General features: G+C 37.7%; 1 protein-coding gene across 4 annotated transcripts in view; it reads right to left on the minus strand.

The window, feature by feature from the left end:
- The window catches only part of EYA3 (EYA transcriptional coactivator and phosphatase 3), a 120761-nt gene that overhangs the window by 68244 nt on the left and 30791 nt on the right, over nt 1-21726 (minus strand). For 3 of the 4 annotated variants that reach the window (XM_025356006.1, XM_025356024.1, XM_025356015.1), the window contains exons 2-5: nt 21000-21100; nt 9496-9539; nt 4052-4131; nt 323-389 (exon numbers count right to left, since the gene is read on the minus strand). In XM_025356006.1, the coding sequence (XP_025211791.1) occupies nt 323-389; nt 4052-4131; nt 9496-9539; nt 21000-21032 (224 nt within the window). In that variant the 5' untranslated portion in view covers nt 21033-21100. The remainder of the gene's footprint in view (nt 1-322; nt 390-4051; nt 4132-9495; nt 9540-20999; nt 21101-21726) is intronic. The other variant, XM_025356031.1, reaches the window with a different exon arrangement.

Raw genomic sequence — 21726 nt, forward strand, 5'->3', positions numbered from 1 at the left:
TATATGTCAAGGTACAGAACAGACAGAATGACCAGAAGTCAATCAATGATATGGTTAATCACTAACACTATTTTGCATGTTCAGTGCCTACTCATTTTAGAGTAAGCTTTTGTGTAAAATGATCCATTGCAGGCAACCATCTACTTTTTAAAAGGATACTACATAGATTATATTTAGAGGGAATTAAAAATTGGAATGATGATAGAATAAGAGATGTAAAAATAATTTAAATATCTATTATTTTAGAGGAAAAATAATATTAAATTTTGCAATGAATCTACAGAAAAAGCATAAGCATTTTGGAAACAATTATTCAACTTACTTTGCAGAATACATCTGTGAGGTATAATCATTGGATGAGCGAGGGATGTAATCGGTGCATGTCATAACTGAAAGAAAGATAGTATCACCAGGTTAAAAAGTTAGAACATTTCAAAGATGGAATGGGAAAACTGCACATCTCACTGTATAGTCTTTCAAACTAATTAATAGAATACAGCTTGGACACCAGATAGAAAGACTACATGGTAGAAAATATCTCTTTTTGTGTATACACCTGTTATAGACTTCCAGAGGCAGTAAAAAAAGAAGGGTGGGGTATGGAAAAGAGCTGAAGGTTGGTAGGGATCTCTACCTTTACCCATTACTGATCTAAAATAATAGATGAAGCAACCTCCTAAGCTCTCAGCTATGCTGATAGGCAAACAAAAAGCAAGCTCTGTGTCTAGAAAACCACATTATTCTACTTCAGCTTATTTGTTCTTTGAGTGCTTACTATATTGAGTAAAAGCCTTAAGAATGACTTTCAGGAAAAGATTTAGGGGAAGCATCCAATCTTATTTTAAAACCACTGCTACTGCTATGCATAATCAACAGCAGAGTAGATGCAAGTATATTTCTATACTACTATTTTTTCTGTTTTGTAGTGAAGGCTTTGATTTTGGCAAACTAGAGACAGATATGAGGAACTGATGTGATGCTCTGACAAACTCTCAAAGACTTTTCCAGCTATTGTCCTCTTGACCCCCATGACTTCATCTGGAATAGCTGCTATGAAGGCTTGACCCTCATGATTACTACTTCTGGTATGAACACTGTAAATATCTGATTAAAAACGAACCAATTAACTTTATGTCTAATTAGGTTCCCTGGAAGAGCACCTGATCCAAAAAGAGAACCTTGATCAAAAGCAGATGAGGGGCCAATTCAAATGCTCAAGAGTAAGACAAATCAACACCTGTGAGTTTATTACAGAAGAGCTTGTCCAATGCTATTGTTTGAGGTATTTAAAAATAATTATTGGAGATCACATTTATCTCTAATCATTTTGACAAAAATGAAGGAAATGTCAATTAGATCTAAAGTTCTGACAATCCATTGCAAAGAATGTAACGTAAGTTTATTTGAATTCTACACAATGGATCTTCCTCAGTTGACACATACATTAAAAAACCCAAACCCTTATCTTCCTCCCATTTAATTTAATTCTGGAAGGGATCAGCAACATCCTAGGAGACTGAGGTCAATTTTCACTTCTCTAGAGAATGAATGAGCCTTGATCTTGGCAGTACTTGGGAACCACAAAACAATTATAAAGAGTCAAGGTATAATATCCTATTATACTATAGGAGAATCAAGTAAGTAATATGCTGGCTTGGACTAGAATACCAACAGTGGGGATGAGGCAAAGACTTTGAAATATATTCTGAAGGTAAAACGAACAGGACATTCTGATGGATTTGATGTAGAGAATGAGGAAAACGGGGAATACAAGATGGTTCCTAGGTTTTTAGTTTGAGCAACTAGAGGGAGAGTGATATCACTTCCTAAGATGGGCAAGTTTGGGAGAAGAGAGTATGTCACAGGGGCTAAAGGAATTGAAAGTTCTTTTTTGAACATCTTAGGTATGATTTTCCTTCCAGTAAAGATGTCAAACAGGCAGTCTGATACATAAATGAAAGCATGGGAGAAGTCAGACTGGAAATATCAATATGGAATTCATTAACCATGTATAAGATATTTAAAGTAATGTAATGGGAGAATCCAGAAAGAGGAAAAATGGTAGCCTAGAACTAAGGCCTGAGGCCCACCAAAGAAGGGCCATCAAAGGAGAAAGGTGGGAGGAAAAGTAATGAGAGGCAGAATGTGAGGAGAAATGTATTCTAGAATTTGCAACATGAAAACAACTAATGGCCTTGACGACAGCAGTTTCATTGGAAGAGTGAGGATAGAAGCTAAATTTGAGAAGCTGGAAAAGTGAATGGGAGGTGAAAAAGCAAGTGAGAGCAACTCTTTCAGAAGTTCTGATATGTCACTTATGTGTCCATAACTAGTAGGAGATGTGGAGCCAAGGGTGGGGGTGCAGGGGGAGCAGTGTTTATGTTTTAAAATGGTAAGATGTTTCTTTACTGACAGGAAGGATAAAAAGAGAAGACCGTGATGACACACAAGTGGTGGCAGGAAAACTACAGTACCCAAGTCCTTGGGCAAGGTAAAAATAGATAGTTTATGGAACACAAATAAAAGGCTCTACATCTGACAGGAGCAAGTATACTGCTTACATCCTGACAAGAAGGAAACGGCTGGGTGGCTCATGCCTGTAATCCCAGCAGTTTGGGAGGCTGAGGCTGGCAGATCACTTGAGGTCAGGAGTTTGAGACAAGCCTGGCCAACATGGTGAAACACTGTCTCTACTAAAAATACAAAAATTAGCCAGGGTGATAGCACGTGCCTGTAATTCCAGCTACTCGGAAGGCTGAGTCAGGAGAATGGCTTGAACCTGGGAGGCAGAGGTTGCAGTGAGCTGAGATCTCACCATTGCATTCCAGCCTTGGCAACAAGAGCGAAATTCCATCTCAAAAAAATACAAACAAACAAATAACAACAACAACAACAAAAATACAAAAAGTAGCTGGGCATGGTGGCATGCACCTGTAATCCCAGCTACTTGGAAGGCTGAGACAGGAGAATCACTCAAACCTGGGAGGCAGAGGTTGTAGTGAGTCGAGATTGTGCCACTGCACTCCGACCTGGGCAACAAAGCAAGACTCCATCTCAAAAAACATAAAAAAAAAACAAAATAAAGAACAGAATGAATAGGACGACAGTCTAAAGTAAAAACAGAAAGGTAGGGGAAGGTATAGATGTAGACTTCAAATGAACCAAAGTTTTTATTTATTTTATTTTATATTTTGTAGCGAGGAGGTCTCACTTTGTTGCCCAGGCTGATCTCAAACTCCTGGCCTCAGGTGATCCTCCTGCCTCAGACTCCCAAAGTGTTGGGATTACAGACAAGAGCCACCATGCCCAGCTGAACCAAAGTATTTGAAGGAAAAAAGGACATTATTTAGAGGGAGCAAGAATATTCAACTTACTTCCTGACCCAGAAGTATGTAAAGCTTAAGATTTTAGGGAACAGGTCTTTTTCTTGGGGAGAGGAGACATTTTATTGATTAGAGTGGTTTTCTACAATATGGACAGTTTCCCATATGGACCAGAATCACCTGGCTAACCTGTCAAAACTGCAGATTCCCTATCCACATCAGATCTACTGAATGACAATCTTCGGAGGTGAAACTAGAATTCTACATTACAAACAAGTATTCCAGATGATTCATATGTAGACTAAAAGTCTGAGAACCACCAGAATAGAATCACCTTTGAGGAAATACTATATAGAACTCAAGATACACCTTTTAAAAAAAAGTTACACCTTTTTAAAAAATATACATGGGAAGTATATATGGTTAAGTATAATTGTCTCTGATTTTCTATAAGACATTATTACCTTTAGAACACTCAATCTCAAAACGAAAATAAAATCACGGGGTGTGACTCCTTGGGTGAATGGATTCCATGTGATCTTTTCTCAGCTGCTCTGTCAATAAAGCTTACAGGAGGGCTCAAGGATAAACACCCACAAAAACAAGGATGGGAGAGCCTTCTGGATATTTTGGGACAAACAAGGCAATTATGAAAAACCAATTCTATAAGAAAAGCATTACTAGTTATAGGAATATCTGTTCAATCATGCACAGAATACGGTACTTACTTTCCTCTGATATGGGAAGGTTTGAAGTAAGGCTTGAAGTTTCAGGCTTCTGATCACTGACATCTGGATTGCTTACTTGACTGGGAGAACCAAAACGAACACATTAGCCCCTGATTGATTTGCTGCATTGCTAAAAGTGATGAGATCAAACCCATTTCCTCCTAGGTTATACAAGTAAGAGGCAAAGTAAATCTTCATGATATCCTTATTGTTGATTTTTAACAACTTGAAGAGAGCTCGGGCCAGGGCCAGTACCCTCAGCATTCTACAGTTCTTGTTTTTTTTTGTTTTTTTTGAGATGGAGTCTCCCTCTGTCACCCAGGCTCGAGTGCAGTGGCGCAATCTTGGCTCACTGCAACCTCTGCTTCCTGGGTTCAAGCGATTCTCCTGCCTCAGCCTCCTAAGTAGCTGGGATTACAGGTGCATGCCACCATGCCCGACCTACTGCTCTTTCTTATATCTCTAGATCCCTTTAGTTTTTATATAATTCAGAAATTCCAGCTAAGTCACTGGCACGTCAGATTTTTCTTTAACACCATATGGTAAAACACTGCTCTGTCACTGTTTAAAAATTGTACATATTATATGTTTATGGGGTACAATGTGATTTTTGATATATAAAACACCTTTCACTTTTTTGTGAAAAAAAGTACATAAAAACACTTAAATTCTATGCTTTTAGCAGTTTTGAAATATACAATGCTATATTATTTATGACAATCACCATTCTGTGCAACAGTGCTCTGTTACCTTGCTCCCAAAGTACCACAGGAAGGTAGGGAGACGTTTGATTTCAGACAGCGGATCTCCATCAGCTACAAACCATAATCATATGAGAAGTGTTTTCAAATTACACGTTTGGGCCAGGTGCGGTGGCTCACTCCTGTAATCCCAGCACTTTGGGAAGCTGAGGCAGGTGGATCACTTGAGATCAGGAGTTTGAGACCAGCCTGGCCAACATGGTAAAACCCCGTCTCTACTAAAAACCAGGCGTTGTGGTGCACGCCTGTAGTCCCAGCTACTCGGGAGGTTGAGCCCTGAGAATCACCTGAACCTGGGAGGCAGAAGTTGTAGTGATTGGAGATGGCGCTACTGCACTCCTGCCTAGGTGACACAGCGAGACTCTGTCTCAAAAACGAAACAAACAAAAATTATACGTTTGTTTCCAAGTGGGGGTTCTAAACCCTTAAGATTCATTCTACCATATTTCTCTTCTCTCCTAGTTAAATAAAACACAAACACCTCATTTTCTATTTTTTATTATAGCCAGGACTAAGCAACATCTTTTTTTTTTTTTAACTTATAAGGGAAATTAAGAGAAATTGCGAATGGTAAGTCACATAATCTGGGAGGACAAGTCATTATGTCAGATAGTTTAATGCTGGAGAGATTCCACAGAAATTCTGGAATGAAGATTGTTCTAACTTTAATTCTTCACAATGTTCTCCTTTTTCCATCTACTTTACTTTTCATTCTTCAGTTATTATCTCCCATTATAGCACAGTGGTTAGGAGTGTTGATTCTAGAGTCAGACTGTGCAAGTTCATATTCTACTCTGCCAATAACTAGCTCTATGACCTTGGACAAGTCACTGAACTTATCTGTCCCCCCTTTCTACATCCATCAACGAGAATAAAAATGAATCCTATTTCATAGGGCTGTTATGAGGACTAATAAGTTAATGTTTAGAGCAAAGCTAGAACATAGTAAGCACACTTTAACTGTAACTGTTATTATATTAAAACTTCTTCAAAGCCCAGGCATCATGCCTACATTCATGCACCCTAGAAAGAAACCTGCTTTGTTCTTCTACACTCTAGGGAGAGGTGGAAGACACTGTACCAGAGGCTCTATATATCTGGAAAGATAATGCTGACTAATCAAAGGTAAAAGTTGTTTCTACACAGCAAAATTGCAAAAAGAAATATTACTTATATAAAAAATACATAGCACCAAAATTTATAAAGTTCTTGTATCATTTTTGAAACTGATTTCTAATATTCAAGCCTAAGAGTTTTCTTAAAAATTGTATATATGTTTTGTTTGGTTGGTTTTTGTTTTGTTTTGTTTGAGACAGGGTCTCACTCTGTCGCCCAGGATGGAGTGCAGTGGCTCCATCATGGCTCACTGCAGCTTTGACCTCCTGGGCTCAAGTGATCTTCCTACTTCATCCTCCCGAGTAGCTGGGACTACAGGCATGTGCCACCATGTCCAGCTAAATTTTGCAATTTTTGTAGAGATAGGGTTTCACCATATTGCCCAGGCTGGTCTCAAACTCCTGGTCTCAAGCAATCCGCCCACCTCAGCATCCCAAAGTGCTGGAATTACAGATGTGAGCCACAGTGTCCAGCTTTAATGGTATATTTTGAATGTTCAAATAATTTTTCCTCATTTGTAATTAATTTTAAAGCTAAATCCCCAAGTAAGGTTCATTTTTATCTTGTTACTCAAATGTTTATATTTTTGGAATATAACTTAATGTACTAACTAAGATGTGATTATGGAAATTGAAGGGTAAGGGCAAGAAATTATATGGAGTAGTTGTGTCAGTTTCCCAAACTGGGTGATTTATTATAATTACCTAATAGTTAATAAAAATACAGACTTCTGGACCCCATCTCACACCTACTTACATAGAATTCCCAGGGGAAGGGCATAAAACTGAACCAGAACTTCACATTTCAGACATCAATAACTAGTTTGACTTCTACATGTACCTGGTTAAGTCTGGGGTTCACTGTTATACCCACTGTTGAAGACTATTTCTAGATCCTATATCTTAGAAGCTGGTGATATTTCTATGATTCAGTATACACTGGACCAGTTCCCAAAATCCAATGGTCCTAGAATATTATGTTATAGCAACATCTCCTACATACTCAACTGAGCATCTAGAGAATAAATAGAAACAACAGCACCAAGACAGTGAATTAACTCTAGCACTTGTTAAATATTTAAATTATTATCCTTAGAGAAATGACATACCGCCTCAAAATATAATTATTTTCAAAGTCATATAAACATAAATTTTGCTTAACAATGAATACACCATGAAAAAACAATTGTTCTAAAATAAAATGACCAAAAGAACCCAACAACATACAAGTCCATAAAGTGGCATGACAAATACCTCCTTCTCATTCAACAGAATTATTAACGACACAAACAACAGATAATGGATAAACAAAATGCGGAACAGACATAAAATGGAATATTATTGAGCCTTAAAAAGAGGAAATTCTGAAACATGCTACAAATGGATAAACCTTGAAGACATCATGATGAATCACAAAAAGACAAATACTGTATGATTCCATTTCTGTGAGGTACTCAGAGTAGTCACAATCACACAGACAGAAAGTAGAGTGGTGGTTGCCAGGGGCTGGAGATGTGGGAATGAATAATATTGTTTAGTGAACATGGAATTTCAGTTTGGAAAGATGAATAAAGTTGTAGAGATGAATGGTAGTGATGGTTGCAAGACAAAGTGATTGCACTTAGTGCCACTAAACTGTACACTTAAAATGGTAAATCGTATATTGTGTGTATTTTATCACAGTAAAAAATTGCTGAAGGTAAAAGAAGAGATAATTGCAGGAAAAGATGAAGGTGATGGGTTCTTTCAAACAACTGGAGACGTTAGCCTTAGATAAGAGCAAAGGAATTTCAGAGGAAAGAGAAACAATATCTAAGAGAAGCAGATTAAGTAGGCAGATGTGGTGACAGAGAAGGGAGATGTTCCTAATCTCTTTGAACTAGGGAGCAAGATCCACAGCTGAGTGAATGAAAATAGCAGGAAAAGAAGGGAAAGGGGAGAAGGCAGGGGGCAAGGAGGGAGGGAATAAAGGAATTAAGATGATTTTAGAGGTTGGGAAATCAGACATACCAGGAAGGGGATTTAAGTGCCTGTTTTAGATCTAATCATGAATATAAATTAAGAATAGTTAGCACAATTTTGTGTTTTTCTCTCACAATGTACGAGTGATTGGGAATAAGTACAGAATAGGTGGATAGTTGGGTTTAATCAGGGTTGTGGTTTTGCTAGGCAAGTATGACAGAAAAAAGTGAGGAAGTTAAGAATGTTTGTAAGGAACTAATTACAATAGATCCTATAGTTAAGTTTCTTTTTCTTTCTTTTCTTTTTTTTTAAATGAGACAGTGTCTTGCTCTGCCACCGACCCAGGATGGAGTTCAGTGGCGCAATCTTGGCTCACCACAACTTTTGGCCCCTGGGCTCAAGCAATCCTCCTGCCTCAGCTCCGAGTAGCTGGGACTAAAGGTGTGCACCACAATTCCTGGAAATTTTTTTGTGTTTTTTATAGAGATGGGGTCTTGCTAAGTTGCCCAGGCTGGTCTCAAACTACTGAACTCAAGTGATCTGCCCACCTGGACCTCCAAAAGTGGAGCCACCACACCTGGACAGTTAAGTTTCTTTTTTTTTTTTTGAGACAGAGTCTTTCTCTGTCGCACAGGCTGGAGTGCAGTGGCACATTCTTAGCTCACTGTAACCTCTGCCTTGTGGGTTCAAGTTATTCTGCCTCAGTCTCCCAAGTAGCTGGGATTATAGGCTTGAGCCACCACGCCCAGCTAAGTTTTGTATTTTTAGTAGAGACAAGGTTCCGCCGTGTTGGCCAGGCTGGTCTCGATCTCCAGGCCTCATCGGCCTCCCAAACTGCTGGGATTACAGGCGTGAGCCACTGAGCCTGGTCAAGTTTCTTATAAGGAAGAAACTAAAGTTCTTTTTTAAGGGGTGAGGGTGAAAATATGACAGATCATTTACTTGATGGTTTAAGACATGGCTAGCATGGCAGTTCTAGAATAAAAGAGCTGGGATGATAGTGTGTGGAGGTAAAAGTGTAGGATTCTTGAAATTAATGTGGTAAAGGTGATGCAGTTACTGGCTCATATGGTTGGTGCACAAACGAAAGAAGGTAAGAACTGTGGAAAATTGAAAACCATGGTATGAGGAAGCCAAACTGTGAGGTGCAAACAAGCTGCCTCTTTTCTATAAGAGGAGTGGGGTTAATGACTAAGTCATTTCATAACCATCTGGTAATTAATACCAAATCACTTGGACTTTATTTATTTTGCTTATGCTTCCTATTCTGTATACTGTACGTTTGACTGAAGAATATGGTGCTTTTCATCTTTACCATTGAGTCTCCTCTATGTAGTACAGTGCCTAATATACAACATGAGTTTGGTACATATTGTGGAATAAATAATGAATGCATAAGAAAAAAATCAGTGCACATGTTTCAGGAAAAAACTATTTGGAAAAGAAATTTTAATCTTAAATCGAATAGTTTCAAAATGTAACAGTTGATGGTAAGACCCAAAAAGAGGGCAAAGCATGCCCATACACTAATCAGCATATGAAGGAAAAGAAAAAAAAAAACAAAACTTATGAGAAGTTCATTAAAAAGAAAGTGAACTTTACATACCTTATAGTTTGCTCTCCTGATTCCTGCATTTTGGCTTTTTTCACCTGCAAAAATAAATATACAAAGGTATCAATGTACTGATCTGTTTTTTAAATCATTTAGCTACTCAAAGAACAGGCTATTAACTATTACAGGGTAACTGTTTAATTTTGTTTAGTTTAGATTTAATTAACCCTTGTTATATTTTAGAGCTAGAAATGAAGTTTGTTTTTTAAATGGAGCTCTTCTTTTTAATGAAAGAAGTGTTCTTCTGATTTAAAAAAAAACTGCTTACCAGAATTTTTACTCAAGGTAGACAGAATGTTTACTAGGATAAAGTATCCAAGCTTTGATACAAACTATTTGGTTTTATACTGTAACAGGCAAATTACATTTAAACAAACAGTAAAGATGGCAATCTAAGTATCATCTACTCATTTATTTAACAAAAATGGCTTTATACTTAAGTTAGTTTAGTGTCAAAAATTAATATGAATTCTTATCAAGTTACCAGTAATTTAGAAAATACTGTTAACCCTGTATTTTTTTTTCATTTTTCACATTTTCTATTTCCTTCTGGGTAGAAGTCACTTCCATTGAAACAGTGTAAGAATCCACAAATGAAAGATCAATGGTTAACACTAATGGATTTTTCTGTTTTCATATTACAGGGAATCTGATTTTAGAGCTCTCTGATTAGAATTGGCTGTAGTAGAAACATGTCTAATATGCTTAGCCATTCAACCCACGGATATTTAAAAGTATTTCAAGCTAATAGAAGAAGGCAGAAACTCTAGATAATTTGAAGCAAATGTATCAGGTGGAATAACAGATATTTAATATTACATTGAATATTTCAGACAAGACAAATCATAAATGCAAGCCCCATAAAATTTCTCATGGCCATATACTCCTCATGAGAATACACAACCATGAAATAAATAAAACCAAACATTCTTGGTTCCTTGTTTATGGCATGTGAAAATGTGTTCCATTCAATGTTCTCTTAATTTTCATAGGTATCAAAAAGGAGAAAATAAAGAAACAAAGGCAATTTAAAAAAAGTTTCTAAATTTAAAATAAAAATTACATTAAAGCATTTGAAGCAAAAACAAAAAACAAAACCTTGAGGTGGGTAAATCCTGATTAAGCATGACATTAAATCCAAAAGCCATAAAAGAGAAAATAGATATGATTACACAAAAATCTTAAACTTCTATATGATAAAAGACACCATAAAACAACCAGGAGGTTGAGGGATTCCAGGATAGTATGCAGACTGTGACAAAAAAATCTAACTGTAGGCTGGGCGTGGTGGCTCACGCCTGTAATCCCAGCACTTTGGGAGGCTGAGATGGGCGGATCACGAGGTCAGGAGATCGAGACCATCCTGGCTAACACGGTGAAACCCCGTCTCTACTAAAAATACAAAAAATTAGCCGGGCGCGGTGGCGGGCGCCTATAGTCCCAGCTACACGGGAGGCTGAGGCAGGAGAATGGCGTGAACCCGGAGACAGAGCTTACAGTGAGTCGAGATTGCGCCACTGCACTCCAGCCTGTGTGACAGAGTGAGACTCCATCTCAAAAAAAAAAAAATCTAACTGTATTACCAATGTATATGACAATCTCACTGAAAGAGGGGAGGGAAATATGATCTGACCTAGATAATATAGGAAAATAGTGTTTTGCCTGGAAACTATAAGGCTAAAGACAAGAAAAATTCAACTATCTAGTTTATCTGCCTGCCATAATTTCACAAATGACAAAATATAGCCTCTTTTTGTAAAATATTCTGCCCTTCCTACCTAAAGATGATAGTAGTTACATATGGTCAGATAATAATGTACTCTTCCAATAGTGGAGATGAATTTATGCTTAGCTCATCCAAAGACTCTTTGCTATCAAAGAAATGTAATTATGAGCTGGTTAGCTGAGTAACTGAAACAGTCTATACCCTTCAAACAGTAATTTAAACAAAGAAAATTAGAGCACTGAGGAGTCTAATTTATCATAGTCTTCATTTATTAGAGGTATAGAGCAACAAATTTAGCTTATCACCTCCAAAAGAAAAAACGAAAAAAATAAAAAAGGTCCTGGAGCAACATTTTTAAATTTACTTCTTCTTCTTTTTCTTCTTCTTCTTCTTCTTCTTATTTTTTTTTTTGAGACAAGGTCTCATTCTGTCACCCATGCTGGAGTGCCGTGGCATAATCTCGGCTCACTGCAACCTCTGCCTCTTGGGTTCAAGCAGTTCTTGTGCCTCAGCCTCTCGAGTAGCAGGGACAACAGGTGCACACCACCATGCCCAGCTAATTTTGCTAACTTGTCTATTTTTAGTAGAGACGGGGTTTCGCCATGTTGGCCAGGATGGTTTTGAACTCCCGGCCTCAAGTGATCCGCCCACCTTGGTCTCCCAAAGTGCTGGGATTACAGGCATGAGCCACTGCGCCTGGCCAAAAATGTATTTACTTTCAAGGAAGAACTATGCTTCTCTACGGCTCCTTCACTTTTAATTTTTTTCAGTGCCAACCCAGTGCAGAGTACATATTCATAAATAGAAAGGGAGAAAATGTATCTAAAGTCATATCTACCAAGCAGAAAAGTCTGGGGAAGGAAAAGCTGTTACAATGTTTTTTTTGTTTTTTTGTTTTTTTGTTTTTTATCTCATATGGCCCATTGTTTGTCTTGATTTGAGCAATTATGTCCCCCTCTAAGGCAGGGATATGAAGCATATACTAACCAGGCAGTAGAGGCAGGTAAATTTACTAAAGACAGACAGATTTTACTCAATTACAGAAGTGTCGGTTCAAACAATACAAGCCAGAAACTGACAGAAAATGATTCCTAGTTCTTAAGAGAAATAGCAAAGATTGAGCAACAATTTTCTGGAGAGTTTACAGAGTAATATAGTATTTGCAATAATGAATACTGAAAACTACACAGCAAAGTAAGCAAAGATTCAAGTAGCAACCGGTCCTATAGGGAACAATTTTCATTAACAAAACCAGTATAGATTATTCAAGCAACTGGTATCCAAGGAATTAGGGCCATATCAGGATAGTAGTAGAAGGACAGTAATACAAGCTGCCAGTGAGTAAGAAAGCAATAAAGCTGAAAAAGCTCTGGTAGGGTTAAAAGTGAAAAAATCTGAATCTCTTTTTATATGACATGATTTTGTATACAGAAATCCTAACGAATCCATTAAGAAACCACTAGAACTGATAAACAAGTTCAGCAAGGCAGCAAAATACAAGACAAACATACAAAAATTAATTATATTTCTATATAACTTGCAATGAACAATTCAAAAATGAAAAACAAAATCCATTCACAGTAGCATCAAAAGGAATAAAATACATAGGAATATGGCCAGGTCCAGTGGCTCACGCTTGTAATCCCAGCACTTTGGGAGGTCGAGGCAGGTGGATCACCTGAGGTCGGGAGTCCAAGACCAGGCTGGCCAACATGGTGAAACCCTGTCTCTACTAAAAATACAAAAATTAGCTGGGTGTGGTGCTGCACACCTGCAATCCCAGCTACTCAGGAGGCTGAGGCAGGAGAATCGCCTGAACTTGGAAGGTGGAGGTTGCAGTGAGCTGAGATTGTGCCACTGCACTCCAGCCTGGGTGACAAGGCGAGACTTCGTCTTAAAAACAAAAACAAAAACAAAAAAAACACTTAGGAATAAACCTAATAGAAGAAAAAGTACATGTTAAAAGAAGTTTAAGAGTTAAATGCCAATCATCCCACATCCAGGGACAGAAGAATTCATCTTGTAAAGATGGTAGTACTCCCCAAATTGGTCTACAGTCAATCCAATCAAAATCCCAGCTGGCTGCATTCAAGAAATTCACAGACTGATCCTAAATTTCATATGGAAATGAAAGTGACCCAGAATAGCTAAAACAATCTTGGAAAAAAAAAAAAAAAAGAACAAAGTTAAAGGACTCACATTTTTCCATTTCTTTTTTATTTTTATTTTTCAAGACAAGAGTCTCACTCTGTCACCCAGGCTGGAGTGCAGTGGCGTGATCTTGGCTCACTGCAACCTCCGCCTCCTGGGTTCAAGCATTTCTCACGCCTTGGCCTCCCAAGTAGCTGAGACCACAGGTGCGTGCCACCATGTCTGGCTAATTTTTTTGTACGTTTAATGGAGATGGGGTTTCACCATGTTGGCCAGGCAGGTCTCAGACCTCAGGTGATCCACCCACATCGGCCTCCCAAATTGCTGGGATTACAGGCGTGAGCCACTGTGCCCAGCCCCATTTTTCAACTTCAAAACTTACTATAAAGCTAGAGTAATCAACACGGTGTGGTACTGGCATAAGGATGGATATATGGATCACTAGAACAGAATTGAGAGTCCTGAAATAGACCTCTACATTTATTGGGTCAACTGATTTTCAACAAGGGTATCACATTTACAGTCAAATTATTTTCAACAAAAGTGCCACGACGATTCAACAAAAAAAGTTGAACTCATACCTCAAGCCATATGCAAAAATAAACTCAAAATGGATCAAAGCACTAAAAGTAAAAGCTAAAGCAATAAAATTCTTAGGAGAATATGGATGCTCTCATCACTTGTAAAAATATAGGCTGGAGGCAGTGGCTCACACCTGTAATCCCAACACTTTGGGGGGCTGAGGCAGGTGGATCATGAGGTCAGGAGTTCAACACCAGCCTGGCCAAGACAGTGAAACCCCGTCTCTATTAAAAATACAAAAACTAGCCAGGTGTGATGGCGGGTGCCTGTGATCTCAGCTACTCGGGAGGCTGAGGTAGGGAACTGCTTGAACCTGGGAGGTGGAGGTTGCAGTGAGCCGAGATCACAACACTGCACTCCAGCCTGGGTGACAGAGTGAGACTCCATCTCAAAAAAAAAAAAAAAAAAAAATATACACACACACACACACACACATATATATACACATATAAAAATCTTCACCACCTGGATTAAACAATTTCTTAGATATGATAAAAGAAAAAATAAAAATGATTTCATTAGAATGAAAAACTTTTATGCTTCAGTTGGGCATGGTGGCTCACACACTTTGGGAGGCAGAGGTAGACAGATCACTTGAGCCCAGGAGTTTGAGACCAGCTTGGGCAACATAGTAAAAACCCCATCTCCACAAAAAGTACAAAAAATTAGCTAGGTTTGGCAGCATGCACCTGTAGTCTCAGCTACCCAGGAGGCTGAGGTGGAAGGATCACTTGGGCCTGGGAGGTCAAGGCTACAGTGAGCCATGATCGTGCCACTGCACTCCTGCCCAGGCGACAGAGTGAGACCCTGTCTTAAACAAAAAAACCTTTTACACTTCAAAGAACAGTATCAAGAAAACGATAACCCACAGAATGGAAGAAAAATTTTGCAGATCATACGTCTCATAAGGGACTAGAATATATAAGGGACCAGAATACATAAAGAAGATAACTCAATTTAGAAATAGGCAAAAGATCTGAATAGACATTTCTTCAAAGATGTACAAATGACCAATAAGCATATGAAAAGGTGCTCAACATTATTAGTCATAAGAGAAATGCAAATCAAAACTACACTGAGATGCTACTTCCACCCAGACGGCTATAACAAAAAAGCTGAACAGTAACAAGTGTTGGCAAGGACGTGCAGAAACTGGAACTCTCACTGCACTGCTGGTGGAAATGTAAAATAGTGCAGCTGCTTTGAAAAACAACCTTGCAGTTCCTCAAAAGGTCAAACATAGAGTTATCATATGACTCGGCAATTCCACTCCTCACTATATACATGTCCCCACAAAACTTTTATATGAATGTTCATAACAGCAAAAAAGTAGAAACAACCCCAGTGTGTATCAACTGATTAACAGATCAATAAAATGTAGTAGTATATCTATATAATGAAATACGGGGCAATAAAAGGGAATTAAGTACTGATACACGCTGTAACATGGATGAACTTTAAAAACATTACGTTAAGTAAAAGAAACCAGTCACAAAGGACCATGGTTTGTATAACTCCAATTTTTGTTTGTTTTGTTTTGGAGACAGGGTCTCACTCTGTCGCCCAGGCTGGAGTGCACTAGCTTGATTTCGGCTCACTGCAGCCTCAACCTCCCCGACTCAAGCGATCCTTCCACCTCACCCTCCTGAGTACCTGGGACTACAAGCATGCACCACCACACCTGGCTAATTTTTCCGTATTGTTTTTGGACAGATGGGGTTTCACCATGTTGTCTAGGCTGGTCTCAAATTCCTGAGTTCAATGGATCCACCTGCTTCAGCCTCCCAAAGTGCTGGGATTACAGGTGTGAGCCGCCATGCCTGACTTGTAGAATTCAATTTATATGAAATATCTACAAATTAGTAAATCTATAGACACAAAGTAAATTAATGGTTGCCTACAGCTGTGGAAGATAAATTGGGGGGTGACTGCTAATGGGTATGGAGTTTCTTTTTGGAGTGAGGAAAATGCTCTGCCTGGGCATGGTGGCTCCCCTCTATAATCCCAGCACTTTGGGAAAGCCAAGGTCGGAGGATCACTTAAGGTCAGGAGTCCGAGACCAGCTGGGCAACAAAGCAAGACCCCATCTCGACAAAAAATTTAAAAAACAGTTGGGTGTGGTGGCTCACACCTATAATCCTAGGTACTCAGGAGGCTGAGATGGGAGGATTTGAGCCCAGGAGTTCAAGGACGCAGTGAGCCACGATTGTGCCACTGTACTCCAGTCTGGGTGACAAAATAAGACCCTGTCTCAGAAAAAAAAAGAAAAAAAAAAAGAAAAAAAAAAGAAAAAAGGAAGATGCCCTAAAATTTATTCTGGTAATGGTTACAAAACTATTTTAGAATAGACTAAAAACTACTGCACTGTATACGCTAAAAGGGTGAATTGTAGGATATGTAAATTACATGTCAATAAAGCTGGTATCTTAAAAAATGATGTAATCCTATGGGCATATAATGGCTAATGATAACACAGAAAGAAGCACTGGCAAATTCATAAATCAGGGTTCTATTTTTGCTTCTGCTACAATGTATAATCACACTTTAAATATAACACAACAAGGAAACAAAAAACCCAGTATACAAACTCAGAATATACAGGCTCCAGGCTAAGTTCTGACAGTTAATTCACTGCATGTCTTCTCTGTATCTGTTTCTTCATCTGTAAAAAAAAGATACAACTACCTACTTTACAGGGCTCATGTTCCAACAGCGGGAAAGAGCAGGATTAACAGTACAAGGATGCTGGTTGAATAAAACTTAAGGATGTGTACTGTTAACATAGTATGTAAAGATGAAATTCAAAGAGGAAAAGAGTGAGCTGCTTATGAAAAACAAAGTGCTATGTAATTGTTAAATTTTAGTGTTATTATCATAGACAGCAAGAACAAAGTTGAATCCCAGAAATTTCAAGACAGGCTTAAGAAATAGGACTCTCTAGTTAAGAAAATTGTATTAAGCATCTCAAATGTCATTCTGAAATTACTCTGTGATGACTTACAAGTAATGACTCTGAAGGTTTAAACAAGAGGCAAAAGTATACTAGTGCCAGGTAAGTTGTAATCTTGGCAATAATAAATACAATGGTCGGGTAAGTCTTCATGGAGACTATAAAAAGGATGTTTATGTCAAGATTTATCCAACACTGTCCAGCAAAGAGAAGGACATTGTTCTGTTTACTAAAAAGTCATATTCCATATCCTAGAGGGGTAAAGGATTTGATCACAACCTAGATGAAATTTCACACAAAAAACAATTTAATGCTATTTTCATTGACCGTGCTTACTAATAGCTATCTAATTACTAATTTGACTTCAAGAACTTAACATAAGGAAAGCAGGACCTAGAGAGGGAGGCAAGCATTCCAAATTATTAGAGAGGTAAATATTTATAGCAGAGACAACTTCCTGTTCTACCACTGCATGTCAGGTGTGACTTGTGATGGAGGCAAAAAAATCTTTTTGTCTTCTCTATCAAGAAGAGTAATCTACAAACTGTAAACGACAGCATACCTAAATTTTTCAAAAAGAGTTTATTCGCATATTTATAAGCAAGCACCTCAATTATTTTAAATAAGTTCGAACCCTCCAGACTCATAGAAGCTTTATCCCATAGACCTGTAACTTAACAAACATGATTGCTAAACCAGTGTTTATCATCTCTGAAAAATCACAGAGAATTAGAGAGGTGCTTGAAACAGGGTTTGAGTCCAGGAGTTCAAGACCAGCCTGGGCAACAGGGCAAAACCCCGTGTCTACTAAAAATACAAAAAAATTAGTTGGGTGTGCTGGTAGTCCCCGCTACTTGGGAGGCTGAGATGGGAGGATTGCTTCAGCCTGGGAGGCAGAGGCTGCAGTGAGCCAAGATGGCACCACTGCACTCCAGTCTGGGCGACAGGGTGAAACCCTGTCTCAAACAAAACAAAACGAAAAGAAATGTTTCACTACTTGGTTTGTTTTAATTTAAAGGTGATGGCAGAGAGGAATTAGGTGCCGGAAACTATAAACTAGTGCTAATTCAATGCTGATTGATGACAGTGTTCTAAAACAGATTATTGAACAAACCTCTGTAGACACCTAGAAAGGATATGACAATCACCTGGAGCTATTATATATTTTTTCTATGAACACTCAACATTTTTATTGATAGCTTAAAGATTTAGGCTATAAATAGGTAAAGTATATGACAGAAAGCTGGAAAGAATAAGATTTTTAATTAAGGTATCAAAGGATGATAATGTTACTTCTTCAGGGACTCTCAGTGTGTAAACTGTAGCGTGAAGTATTTCTTATTCTCAGTCCACTGCTGTTCTTTATACTGTATTCTCCAAGTAGAGGCTGTACAATAATCAGTCAAAAGGATCCCTTCATCTGTGGATGAGATTCTTGCATTTTTGGAAGGTGATTTATAGTAATATAACACAGTTATTTACAACTCAGTTGAGGATTGATAAGCAATAAAGGGAAAATGAAAGAATCTGAAGTCAAAATTTACTGCATTGTGAGTTATCTAAACAAAATCTTTTTTTGTGTGTTTTATTTTTTTGGAGACAGAGCCTCACTCACTCTGTTGTCCAGGCTGGAGAGCACTGGCACAATTTCGGCTCACTGTAACCTCCACCTCCTGGGTTCAAGCGATTCTCCTGCCTCAGCTTCCCAAGTAGCTGGGATTACAGGCATGCGCCACCACACCTGGCTAATTTTTGTATTTTTAGTAGAGATGGGGTCTCCCCATGTTGGCCAGGCTGGTCTCAAATTCCTGGCCTCAAGTGATCCACCCACCTCCACCACCCAAAGTGCTGGGATTACAGGCATGAGTCACTGTGCCCAGCCGATCTGAACAAAATCTTGAGGTAGAGCAAGCAATTAGTGGAGAAATAAGAGAAGGGATAATTCAATAAGGAAAAGTCAGGAAGAGACAATGGTATTAAAATAACTTCAATAATAATGACCATCAGTAACATCTCCAGAGTTAAAAATACTGGCTTTATTTATCATCAACTTGGGATGGGACCATTCTCTCCACTCATATTTTAGATCTCCACTACAGCCTGTGAAAAGTTGTTTTTTTACCTCAAAGTGTGTCATTACTCTTCCTGTTCTATTTTAAACATTAATAAGTGTCATGTTTTTAGATTCTGTATTTGTCTGTTTGACGTCCATTAATCACAGAGCCAAACTCAAGGCCAAAGTTGTATTCTATTTCCCCTGAGATCTGGTGCCCATACTCTGAACTACCTCCTTTATCTAACTCTCACACACTAAGCCCCTATTTCTCCTGCCCTAAATCATAAATCAACCCAGGACAAAGTACCACCAGATAACCAGGGACAGCCCATAGGCCACAAAGCCTGACAAAATTATTCAAACTAGTCAACCCTAAGCTGTTTACCCTGCCTACATTGCTTTTCCTGTGGAAACCTCGATAAGTCTGTGGCCCGTGCATTCCTCTCACTCTTTTCTGCCTCCTGACCAACAGTGGTACTTCCCCCGTGTGGCATGCTATGCCTCTTGTTTCAAGGGGAACTATGAGTAAACACTCAACTTTTCTTTCAATGGCACTGACCTCTCTATGTCGTCACTCAATCACCTTTTTATATTAAGATCTGGGCACAAATCAGTAAGGAAATAATGCCCTGTGACAACCGTTTATAGTCAGCAGAAATTTTGGTTTTAAAGTGCTTCAATTTCTTACCTTTCTCTGAAGTAATAATCAGGTTTTGCACATCATGTTACAGAAGTTCAACAGAATGACAAGGAAATGAAGCAGGGCAGAAGAGATAGATGATTGTCAGCAGGTCAGCCTCACAATTCTCATTACCTTAAATAGGTAAGGAGTAACTAACAATATCCGTATTTCAACAGTATGTCAACACTTACATAAGTCTTTTGAAAATATGACTAGACCTTTGTCTTACCACATTCAAAACTCAATGGCATAATTTCCCCTGGTACATTTAGTATCTACAGTTCAGCTATCTGTTCCAAAAGTGTAAATCCTAAACACACTGCTCAAGATAATTTTTAACCCTACCATTTCCCTGACAATTAAAGTCCCACCAGGGATAGGGGATCACATCTCAAATGTTGCTAATGCCTTCCTAGTTTTATACTTACCTCAACTGAGGGGCCTAAAATAATAATGACAAAGCAATCATCAATATGCATTTCTCAATTTAAAGAAAAATATTAAAAATATATTAAAGGACTTTATCATTTAAATGGGAGCTAGTACACCTAAAGAATACAACTAGAACATGGAAAACATATCCTATTATTTGCTTTCAAAATTCAAATTTTTCTAGGTTAGATTTTCAGAAAGTAAACATGTACCATGCTGTATCCTCTCTTAATATGAAATGCAAGAGGCCCACTCAGGATAGCAAATTGAATCAGTATTTACCAAACTTCAGAAAAAGAAACTGAAGACAAAAGGAAAAGACCCTCTAGCATAAAAGTTATCTTAAAAGAATGACACTATTGCTTTTGTTTTTTAAATATTAAGGGCCAAAAACCAAAAAGAAGATAAACCCATATCATCTGGGGACATTTAAAATTATTTTATTATGTTAAATATTTAAAAGAAATTCAGAATTCAATATAGTCTCTATGGTTTTATCTGTTTTCAAGAATTAGCTAGTGGTCAAATTATACCTTTCCTCACTACTACTACTTTTTAAAAAATTAACTCTCTTAGGGAAATTTAGGTAAAAAAAAAACTAAATTTTCTGGTAGAAATGGTGATATACTGTCAGATCAGTAAAGAAATGTCCTCCTATTTTCTAAAAACTGTAACACTAGCCACTTATTTTTTTAAATGACATTTCTAAATACAATATTCATTTTGTAATGCTAAATTTTCCTTAGACTCCTTAGAATTAAGTTGGAAAAATACAACATTGTTTTCTTGAAAGGAAACAATTAAGGAATCTTTTCCTTATTTTTATTTCTAATTTGGAATCTATAAATGAATAATAATTAAAATACCTTAAGATTAGCTCTTCCATAATCAACTTTAAACTGTTAAAGGAAATACTTACTGGTTGCTCTGGTAAATCTTGTTCTTCTTCCATGAGGACCAATATTTCTTTATTATGCTTATGTGACTGGATTACAAGTCTCTCTCAGCAGTTTTCACAATCTGTTTTTAAAAAGGAGGATTCAAAGCTTTATATACTCTTAAAGTATTACCATTGAGGCCATCAGATAATAATTTTTTAATATTTTGCTACCCCAAGCTTTCTACATGAGTTCCAATCACAAAATCTCAAACCTGCACGTGGCTCTTCAAAAATGACATGCTACACCAAATCAAGAGAGGTGTACACAATGACTTTTATAATACCTTGCAAAAGTCAACACGTGGAACCACTTCTGCTGGTTACTATGGTGCCTAATGCATTAAACATCTTACAATGAAAGCCATGTGCAGATAATAAAATAATTTTTTAAGGATTAGAGTTACATTAAAAATGATAGAGACTGGCCTAGCAAGTCAGCAAGTTATGATAACATCTAACCTGCTTTAATGTGGAGCATTTACATAACTGTTAACACAGACACACAGAATCACTTTAAATAGGACAAACCAGAATATCAACTAAATGCATTCACAACAAACTATCTGTCTATATGTCATCAATTTAAAGGAAAACTCAATTCTTCTGCATCTCAATAATAAAAATAAGTATAGTGAAACCTTGACTTTTAGAACTAAAGAAAATAATCATTCAAAGATAGGACCTAATTTAATTCTGAAATAATGAG

Source organism: Theropithecus gelada, chromosome 1 (assembly GCF_003255815.1).
Source record: "Theropithecus gelada isolate Dixy chromosome 1, Tgel_1.0, whole genome shotgun sequence".
Taxonomy (NCBI): Eukaryota; Metazoa; Chordata; class Mammalia; order Primates; family Cercopithecidae; genus Theropithecus; species Theropithecus gelada.